General features: G+C 39.6%; 1 protein-coding gene across 1 annotated transcript in view; it reads left to right on the top strand.

The window, feature by feature from the left end:
• Positions 1–9,648, top strand: part of paqr5b (progestin and adipoQ receptor family member Vb) — a 48,841-nt gene extending 39,193 nt beyond the window's left edge. Inside the window, exons 5-7 of the mRNA XM_084337179.1 lie at positions 5,450–5,546; positions 8,221–8,365; positions 8,455–9,648. Coding sequence (XP_084193305.1) covers positions 5,450–5,546; positions 8,221–8,365; positions 8,455–8,735 — 523 coding nt within the window. The 3' untranslated portion in view covers positions 8,736–9,648. The remainder of the gene's footprint in view (positions 1–5,449; positions 5,547–8,220; positions 8,366–8,454) is intronic.
• Positions 9,649–11,366: the final 1,718 nt, after the last annotated feature.

Below are 11,366 nucleotides of genomic sequence, written 5' to 3'. Positions count from 1 at the left end.
GCGACGGATACAGCGATGAAACAGTGCACGGCGTACACGCGCACTCAAAGCGCTATTGCGTCTAGCCCGAGAGAAATGTGGCGAGGAGAAATGCGGCTACGGTAACGGAACGTATTCTCTATCAGACAGTGAGTCACTTCCTGTTCAGGAAAACGATTATTTATATTTGATATATAACGTTATATTGTGCATTGGAAACACAAACATACTTAAAATGAGTAAATATTATTCATTTTAAACATGTTTATATTATTTATAGGGCTATAAACAAAAAAACAAAAAAAATCTTATTCTCCTCTCTTTTAACCAGGGTTAACCAGGGGGGGGGGGGGGGGGGGGGGGGCGGCGCCCGAGCGCCCCTAGTGGCCAGCCGCCACTGCCGCTACTGTTCCTAATTTATGCAAATGACATGTCATCAGCTTGTGACTGCAACTTGTTCTTGTTTGCGGACGACGCAGCCCTGCTGCTCTCTGACAAGAACAAGTTGCAGGTTGAAAAAACCCTCAGCTCAGAACTCGGCAGAATCTGCACCTGGCTCGCTGATAACAAACTATCATTACACCTGGGTATAACAGAGTCCATTCTCTTTGGATCAAATAACAAACTCAGTAAGACTGACGGCTTCTCAGTTACAGTGGGTGACAATATTGTCACAAGGAAAGATGAAATTACATACCTGGGTTCCATCCTAGAGGCAAATCTTTCCTGTGACAAAATGGCATCCAATGTAATAAAAAAAGTCAACCAACGAACTAGATTCTTGTACCGGATCTCCTCTCTGATAAACAAGAATACCCTGAAGACTCTGGCAGGAGCACTCATTCAAGGGTACTATGACTATGCTTGCACCTCATGGTACCAAAGCACCTCAAAGGCGCTAAAAACAAGATTACAAACATCACAAAACAAACTGGTCAGACTACTACTTGACCTTATTCCTAGAACCCACCTCACTTTGACTACCTAGGATGGCTTAGAGTAGACGACAGAGTACAGCAACTTGCAATGGGCCTGGTCTACAAGATACACTACACCACTAAGGTACCCATGTACATGTCGAAATACTTCCCAAAGGTCAGTGAATACCACGCCCACAACACCAGAGGGAGTTCCACAAATCATGTGCAACCCAGATTCGGCACAAACAAGGGACTAAACACATTTCGCAATTATGCCACAACAATGTGGAACGCCCTACCCACAGCCGTAAAAAGATGTGAATCCCTACCCACATTCAAAACCGCTCTTAAAGAGCACCTACGGGAGGCTGCAATTCGAAACTGGCCACCGTAAATGTCCAACACCCCCCCCTCCCCCCCCCCCCCCCCCCCCAATAGACAGTCTCCTCCCCACCGTATGTATATATTCTCTCCCCACTGTGTGTATATTTTTTTTCTCACCCACCCACCCCCTCCTAATGTACATCATATGTATATAATCTCTGTTAGGATCTATGGGTAACAGTACTGTATACTTGCATATCGTATATATCACAAATGTAACAGTACTATATACAGTACCTGTATGTCATGTATGTCCCTATGCCATAAATGTCATGATGTTATGTATGTTGTGTATGTCATAAATGTCACTATGAATTGAAAATGGGGGACCCTGATGTAAACAAGACAAACGTCTTTCTCTGGTCTGCATCCCCTTAACAATTGTGTGTATTGAGCCATACTGTATTGTACCCATTCTGCAATCTGTTAAATAAAGTTTTCTTTTCATTCATTCATTCAACATGGACTTCATTGCACAAAGAAAAGTTGGCCAACTCTTTTCAACTGGGTGTTAGCCACACAATCAGACGCCACCCTATGTTTTTTCAGCTGGGCAAGGTGTGGAAACTATGATAGGGAACAGTCTGTGCAACAACAGGTTTCGAGTAGTCTATTCTGTAGAGGGTTTAATGCATTTAAACTCCAACTGTTATGATAATACTAAAGAGAGTCAATGTGGCAGAAACCCAGGACAGACAGACACAAGAGACAGACGTAAATACAATTATTACGTTACCATTGACTGAAGGAAGGCTCGTTGTCTTGTCAATGTAACATGAATGAATGAATGAATGAATGAATGAATGAATGAATGAATGAATGAATGAATGAATGAATGAATGAATGAATGAATGAATGAATGAAAACTTTATTTAACAGATTGCAGAATGGGTACAATGCAGTACGGCTCAATACACACAATTGTTAAGGGGATGCAGACCAGAGAAAGACGTTTGTCTTGTTTACATCAGGGTCCCCCATTTTCAATTCATAGTGACATTTATGACATACACAAGTTACACAACATACATGACATAATGACATTTATGGCATAGGGACATACATGACATACAGGTATATAGTACTGTTACATTTGTGACATATACGATATGCAAATATACAGTACTGTTACCCATAGATCCTGACAGAGAGTATATACATATGATGGGGAGGAGACTTTACATTAGGAGGGGGTGGGTGGGTGGGAGAGAAATATACATACGGTGGGGAGAGAATATATACATAAGGATGGGGAGGAGTCTGTCTATTAGGAGGGGGTGGGTGGGTGGGTGGGAGAGAAATATACATACGGTGGGGAGAGAATATATACATACGGTGGGGAGGAGACTGTCTATTAGGAGGGGGTGGGGGGGTTTGGACATTTACGGTGGCCAGTTTCGAATGGCAGCCTCCCGTAGGTGCTCTTTAAGAGCGGTTTTGAATGTGGGTAAGGATTCACATTCCTTTACAGCTTTGGGTAGGGTGTTCCACATTCCACATTCCACATAATTGCAAAACGTGTTTAGTCCCTTGTTTGAGCCGAATCTGGGTTTAACATGATTTGTTGAGCTTCCTCTGGTGTTGTGGTCGTGGGAATACCTTTGGGAAGTATTTCGACATGTACATGGGTACCTTAGTGGTGTAGTGTATCTTGTAGACCAGACCCATTGCAAGTTGCTGTACTCTGTTGTCTACTCTAAGCCATCCTAGGTTGTAAAAATGGGCAGGGGTGAGGTGGGTTTTAGGAGTAAGGTCAAGCAGTAGTCTGACCAGTTTGTTTTGTGATGTTTGTAATCTTGTATTTAGTGCCTTTGAGGTGCTTTGGTACCATGACGTGCAAGCATAGTCGTAGTACCCTTGAATGAGTGCTCCTGTTAGAGTCTTCAGGGTATTCTTGTTTACCAGGGAGGAGATCCGGTACAATAATCTTGTTCGTAGGTTGACTTTTTTTTATTACATTGGTTTTGTCACAGGAAAGATTTGCCTCTAGGATGGAACCTATGGGTACCGGTATGTACTTTCATCTTTCCTTGTGACAATATTGTCACCCACTGTAACTGAGAAGCCGTCGGTCTTGCTGAGTTTGTTATTTGATCCAAAGAGAATGGACTCTGTTTTACACAGGTGTAATGATAGTTTGTTATCAGCGAGCCAGGTGCAGATTCTGCCGAGTTCAGAGCTGAGAGCTTTTTCAACCTGCAATATGTCCCTGTCAGAGACCAGCAGGGCTGAGTCGTCCACGAACAGGAACAAGTTGCAGTCACAAGCTGACAACATGTAATTTGCATAAATTAGGAACAGTAACGGTCCTAGTATGCTTCCTTGTGGAACACCACAGCTCACTGGGCGGGGGGGGGATACTGTACCGTTTACCTCGACCACCTGTTCTCTCCCCTCCAGGTAGGATTGCAGCCAGCTCACTGATGAACTATCAAAACCAATTGCTTTTAGCTTGTCAATCAGAATGGAGTGATTGACAGTGTTGAAGGCCTTTTGTAGGTCCAGCATGACCATGCCGCAGTATTTGCCCGTGTCTACCTCTTGTTTGATGTGGTGATTCAAATAGAGAAGGCATGTGTCAGTGGACTAGTGGAGTGGGATGTTCTCAAGCCAGATTGGAATTAGTAGATTTTTCTTTTTTTCGCAAGGTACTTTTCGACCTGTTCGTAGACTAATAATAATCAAAACACGAGAGAAACATAATTATGCTAAGACTTAAAGAGACGTTTAGTTACACTAACCACAATGGTCAGTACGATCAAGCACTGAGAGATGAGTTGTCAGGTATTTTATGCAGCAGGTGCCTCTGTCTCAGGACGCGTCTAGCTGTTCCGCATTGCGCCTGATTAGTCTCCACGGGAGATGAGGAGGTGAAAGGGACTGTAAGCCACAACACTAATCTTGATAAAAATCTGGTTGACCTAGTTTTAATCTTAGACTATGTCTGGCTGTGTGTTAAAGGTTGTGTGTGTGAGAGATTCTTAACAATAGTTATGTGTGTTTCAAAACAGTAGAAGACAATTGATGCTTGAGAAATTACACATTAAACCTGAGCTCACTTCACTCTGTATCCTATCAGTTGAGAACCACTGAACTATTTTACATGATTTTTTTGTTTTACAAACTACCAATTACTTCACACTGGAATAACTTGAACTACAGCAGAGCAACCTTCAGGATAAGTATAGTTGTATTGTTAACAAAGGTTACCTAGAAAAAGTAGTTTTTCAAACTACTTTAAAAAAGATTGTCATATCATTTACATTTACATTTAGTCATTTAGCTGACGCTTTTATCCAAAGCGACTTACAAGTTCTGTACGACAAGACAGCAAGAAGGGTACAACTCTATCAGCTGAGTAACAATGTTTATCAAAGTGTTGCGTGTTACAGTGTAGGTTAGTTTATTAGGACAAGTGCATGACAGTAAGGTTAGTCAGGGTTATATATATATATATATATATATATATATATATATATATATATATATATATATATATATATATATATATATATATATATATATATATATATATATATATATATATATATATATATATATATATATATATATATATATTTTTTTTTTTTTCACATATGCAAAGCACACACAATTATTACAAAATTGAATATGAAAGGAAGTCACATGACTGCATAATATACCACTCAATTGAATTCATTGCAAAAGCTATAGTGCACACGTCATGCCTGCTAGTCGGATGGACATGAACTCTACAACCCTATATTTAATCTGGTTTCTCCAGACAAAAGTAGTGTTCATGTGTGTTGTATGTGACTTGTATGGGCCTGTCAGTGTCATTGTTTATATGACATGTATATGACACATGAGCAGTATCTCAAAGTTCTTCTTCCTGTATTTGAGATACAAAGAGATAGAGATAACCAGCAAGCTACTGCAAAATCTAGTTAAACTACTAGTTTAATTACATGTAGTGAAGCTACTCCCCAACTCTGCCTCTCATTGTCTTCATAAAGTATACGATTTCTTGTCACTGTGGATATTCATCTCATCTCACCTATAACGCATTAGGCAACACTAAAGGGATTGTAGAATTCTATTGTATGACTATTTTCTCCATATGGAATCGTTTCTTGGGTCACTAGCCTATTGATCACTGATAAACAAACCCTTTCCCTTTATTCCAGTTTCCCGGAATGCCAGAGTCCCAAGTATGGAAAGGTGCTCCGCGTTGTTGCCTTTGCCTACCCTTACTTGTTTGACAACATTCCTCTCGTCTACAGGGTAGGACTGTGACAATACACTTCACACATTCTCACACACGTGTCAAGGATAATATGCAGTTATTAGTATTACTTTCAATATGTATCACAATATCTGCTTAGCTATGGAAAATAACATGGATAATCCAGTCGATGGTCATCGTATTCATAATCACATCCAGATTCAGATTTATTTCCGCCAACTACATTTGCACATACAAGGAATTTGACTTGAGGTGAGGTGGATGCAGCACCATACACACTGCAGTATTCACTATTGAACTGCATGGCAATGGGTGAGTGTGATACAGTAAACTAAAACATTTTCAACTGGCATCCTCAAATAGGATATTTAAATGGTAATTTTGTCATCACCAATTGTGTTATCACGATTGACAACATGAAAAAACATACAATAACATAGTTCGATGGTAATGTTATATAACAATATATTTCCGTACACACCACTATTACCTTTTGAAATAACAAGCAGTATATAAGACATCATTTTACAACAACACTAGTGTCAAGAATCTAAACATTAATAGTATTTTATTTAAAGGGAGGTAACATCAGACTTAAGCAAACATATCATAACTGTATATTATCAGTATACAGACTGGAAATAGCACACTGATCAGATATTTCTGGTTTTGCTGTTGGCGTTGGCTCCCAATTACAGCTCCCCCGTCCCCCCTAACTGTTTTAATTTTTAAATATTGCCCTAGGGTTGATGTCATTTTGATGCAGAGAATCCTGAAAATTACACTGAACCGGAAATGTTTGTGCAGTGTTGCTATGTTCCAACTGTAAAAGTGACTATTACAGTTTATGTTCACCCAAGGCTATACTAAGGTACTGCCCTTTTATTTCCAAAATTGGGAGTACAGTTTATCAAATATGGGTAAAAGCACAGAAATTCTTGACGACGAGGTACACAATAGATCAACAATTCTCTTTTTACACCTCAAATAACAATGCAGATCCACTTGATTTACTTTAATCTACAAACAATACAGATGTTGTGCATTTGAATTAAGGATTAGACTCATAATAAGCTTTCAGTAAAAGACATAGTAATAAGGAGAATGTAATATTATGGACAAGGGGTTTTGTTTTTGTATGGATTTGGCAATCTGAAATGTTATTATGGGCACTGGGGAAATGGCATAGGAGCCCCTGGACACCTAGATTTAAACTAGTTTCTCTGCAAAAAACACAACATGTTCCACAGATTCAAGGAAGTCATATAGAATCGTTGAAAATATAAATAATCTGTCCCCTTTCAGTGCCCAGCAGGGGGCGCACATTTAGTGCTTGAATGCCCACCATCCACTTCAATGTTAGCATTAATATCGCCTAATCTATGTTTTAAATTATGGCTATGTGTCTAATCTGCCTGTCGCTTATCAATGACTCATTTTCCAGTCAACATTGTTGAAGCGGATTGTTTTTTTATCGGTTCATTTCCGTTTTATAGCATTTTGAAAAGCCCTCGTTTTCAAGGGGGAAAAAAATAATCTGTGATAAACGCCCTGTACTGTAATATTCTAGAATGTTGTAATTTTTCGGACTATTTATGAATCGTTTTCAAATAAACGCTAGATTATCGATAGTATATGTGTACGTATGCACGCTGGTGCCACGAGCTGAAAATCGATTCTCTTAGTTCCTGATCGCTCCGCACAGTCAAACAGCCATATCACATATAGGGGAAAAGCTTATATCTCCGTGAAAACAGGTCTGATTATCCTAAGACTGGTCAAATAGATTCCTTACCTGAGATCAGATGGTATCCAACTGGATTATTCCAATTCCTGATCGCCATTCCAAAAATCTATCCTTTTATTGATCCAACGCGTATACTGTAAAACACATATTACACGCTGGGCTGAGGGTCCACAATGAATCTGATCGGCTCCGGTTACATGCGTGAGAAGTAAAATGTGGATTCCGGAGTTTTTTTTTCTCATCCATTTTCATTGAGTCCAATCCAAAAGGGTGCATTACCATCTGGGAGACGATAGGGGGCGCTTTTTTCACATCTGAGCGCCTGGTGGAGCTGGTTTACCAATGGTAGACTCGGTTGATGAAATATGAATTCGATCGCTAATAAAAAAAAATCACGAGAATTCTCGTGATGGGCATTCAAAGTGTTGACAAATCCACCTTAAAGTATAATTAAAATGTTATTTCTGTTATATTGTACAGCTCAGGTTTGGTTTGTGCATCAACAAGTCTCTACTGAATCTGAAAACAAGACTCCAATGATGATGTGATCAACAGACAACTCCTGGAGCTGCTCCAGAGACAATGGAACAACTGCTAGGACACTATGACAGTACCTATGATGATTTTACTGTGATACGAGTACATTTTCTGATTCTGAACTAAATACAACTCATTTGGAATATAATAGCACAAACTACAGTGAATTGGGGACCAATTCATTGCCAATGGACCAACTCCAAAAGGTGTAGCTTGATGACATCACAAATTCAATTATGCTCAGATTGATGCTATATACAGTTTAGGGAAGGAGACACTGTATATTCAATGATATTGACTTAACTGTCCCAAGACCATTGGAATGTAGTTGGGTGCATTTTATCTCTAAGAAATGTGAAGGTGAACACATGTTATTAACATTGGGACTGTAGTCCACATATAAAACCTATCAATTCTGTTTTGTCCAGATCTTCCTGTGTGTAGGTGAGGGCTGTACTGACAACGATACCAACAGTCTCCACTACCACCACATGGCTCTGGCCCTCCTTACATGCTTCCTGTTTGCCACACACCTACCTGAGCGCCTGGCTCCTGGCAGCTTTGACTTGATAGGTAACAAGTTGTTTAGAAAGTGTAAAATGTCTGTTACTGTGCCACTCTACCACACACAATCAACAATAGTACTATTCCGCCCTCTGCAGGCCACAGCCACCAACTGTTCCACGTGTGCGGCATCATGGCAACCCTTTTCCAGATGAAGGCCATCGAGCAGGACATGGTGATGCGGCGCCAGTGGCTTCTTACACACTCCTTACCCATCAGCTTCACCAGCACCATAGGAATGGCACTGCTGTGTGTGGTGCTGCATCTGGCTGTCATCATTCTTTACACTATGCCTCTGTTCTGGTCCACAGCCAACAGAGACCAAAAACACAGTCAAGTCACGAAGACAGCAACCGACAAGGCCTGTGCCTGCTGCTAAATAACTTCTAATGTCTGAACAAGGACCCCAAATGACCACAAGACACAGAACCTCATAAGAAGGAAATAGCATTATGGAGTAGTCATTAAAGGGGAACTATTTTACTATTTCTTTCACTATTTGGGCACTTTTACACAATTCCTGTGAGTCTATGGAACACCTCTGTAATATATATATTTTTTTTATTCATTGTTTTGTATTTCTAATCAAGTCCTCAAAAACAGCATTTTTCTACCCCAAGATCTCGAGCTGTTTTGAGCCTGGGCTCCTAAACCACTGCGCCGGGCCGGCCCCGCCTGAACATTAACATGCAGCGGTGTCTTTATGACATCACATATAGGGCACATTTTCAAATGACTCAGTTCAGTGAGGGTGAATATTGTGAGAGGAGAATTGGAAGAATGCGCCAATATGAGAATTTTGAGACATAGATCATATTAATATAAGTTCACATAGCTAGGAAACAATGCTAAACACTCAAAAAGGCCATTTATAAGATAGTTCCCCTTTAATAATGATAAAGAAAAGAGAAAGAAAACTTGGTCCAGTATAAGCTACTGTGCTCTGATGAAGTATAGTCAAAAATAGTGGTGAATGAATGAATGAATGAATGAATGAATGAATGAATTAATGAATGAATGAATGAATGAATGAATTAATGAAAACTTTATTTAACAGATTGCAGAATGGGTACAATACAGTACGGCTCAATACACACAATTGTTAAGGGGATGTAGACCAGAGAAAGACGTTTGTCTTGTTTACATCAGGGTCCCCCATTTTCAATTCATATTGACATTTATGACATACTCAACATACATGACATTTATGGCATAGGGACATACAGGTATTTAGTACTGATACATTTGTGACATATACGGTATTCAAATATACAGTACTGTTACCCATAGATCCTGACAGAGTATATACATATGATGGGGAGGGGACTGTACATTAGGAGGGGGTGGGTGGGTGGGTGGGAGAGAAATATACATACGGTGGTGAGGAGACTGTACATTTGGAGGGGGTGGGTGGGTGGGAGAGAATATATACATGCGGTCATTGCGGTGGGGAGGAGACTGTCTATTTGGAGGGGGTGGGGGGGAGGGGGTGGGGGGTTTGGACGTAGAAGTCTGCACTCTAAATCATGGTTATTCTCAAAGAGTTAAGTTAGGAGATTCACATCTTTTGAAAGTGGGCCACTACTCCTAAGGTTGTATTATGAGACATAGAACAAGAGTCTGTCTGTCTGATGAACTGTGTTACACAGTCATCTGGATCTTGTCTATGATCATGTTATCTTAATCATGTATGACCTCGTTCTTTCTTGGGCCCGTGGCTGTGAGATGTGTTGGTGAACTAACAAGGGCACACGTTGAGGGGACTCACAATGTAGCCTTCTGTAGATTCATGGGCATCATTTAGTCAGCAATGAAGGCCTTTCATGGAATGTTTAAAATGTCCATTTGTCCTCCATGTTGGAAGAAACAACAGTTGCTAAGATAATATATTCCTTTATTGATCCCCTTGGGAAATTTGGGATATGTGCAAAACAGCCATTGCTATGTGTTGATATGTGAGAAATATACTAACAAAAATTTTATAATTTGATGCCTTAGAACAACTCACAGTGGAATTTTAAAATCATGTTTTTCCAGTGTATCACCGCACTGCATTTTCTTTCGAAAGTGGTTACCATGGTTACAGGCAGCATATTGGAAGAAAGGGAACTACTGTACACAAACATTCCAACTGATGAATCTAAGCGTTTCTTAGGAAACATGTGTGTCTACAAAAGAAACAGAGATATAATGTTTAGAAAGCAACTGTTTCACCTGTTTTACTGCAACACTATACTATCACCGACATCTAAGAAGGGAGACCCCCCTTGAACGGCCCTTCTAAGGTTTCTCTCCTCCACATTGCCTGTGGTGCATTTTTTCCTATTGCTAGGTTTTAGTGAGTTTTTCCTTACCTTCGCGTGGGGTATGTCTGGGAGTGTTGCATTTATTTATTTAATTTATTTTAAAAAATGTGGACTTTATGTTGTTTTTGTTTTGTTCTTGATTTATTGTGATGTTTCTTCTTGACTTGTTTAAAGAAGACGTGTCCGGCCCATGGGTACATTAACGTGTGTTGCCGGGCCTTACAAATACATTTTATTTGATTTGATAATGTACATTTGGAAAACAATTTTAGGCTATAAATTATTTTTGCTAGTTTCTCTGATTTCCCTACCAGTTGTAGAGTATGAAGAGATAATGTAGACAGAATGTAAAATGTGAAATCCTGAAGTTTTTTCTATTTCAATGGTTAATTATTTTATATGTTGGTGACCTAAAGTCAATGCACTGAAGTAAATTGTTTGTCATAATGTAAGTAACTCTTGAAGTTAATATTATTCTGCATACATTATCTAAGGACATTAAATAGGAGTACAAAGGACCAATCAATCCATGGATTTATATAGATTACATTTACATTTAGTCATTTACCTGACGCTTTTATCCAAAGCGACTTACAAGTTCTGTACGACAAGTCATCAGGAAGGGAACAAATCTATCAGCTGAATAACAATGATCATCAAATTGTTGAGTGCTACAGTGTAGGTTAGTATATTAGGACAAGTGC

This window comes from Notolepis coatsorum, assembly GCF_963971535.1.
Source record: "Notolepis coatsorum genome assembly, chromosome: 20".
Lineage (NCBI taxonomy): Eukaryota > Metazoa > Chordata > Actinopteri > Aulopiformes > Paralepididae > Notolepis > Notolepis coatsorum.
This window is presented reverse-complemented; position numbering and strand designations above follow the sequence as displayed.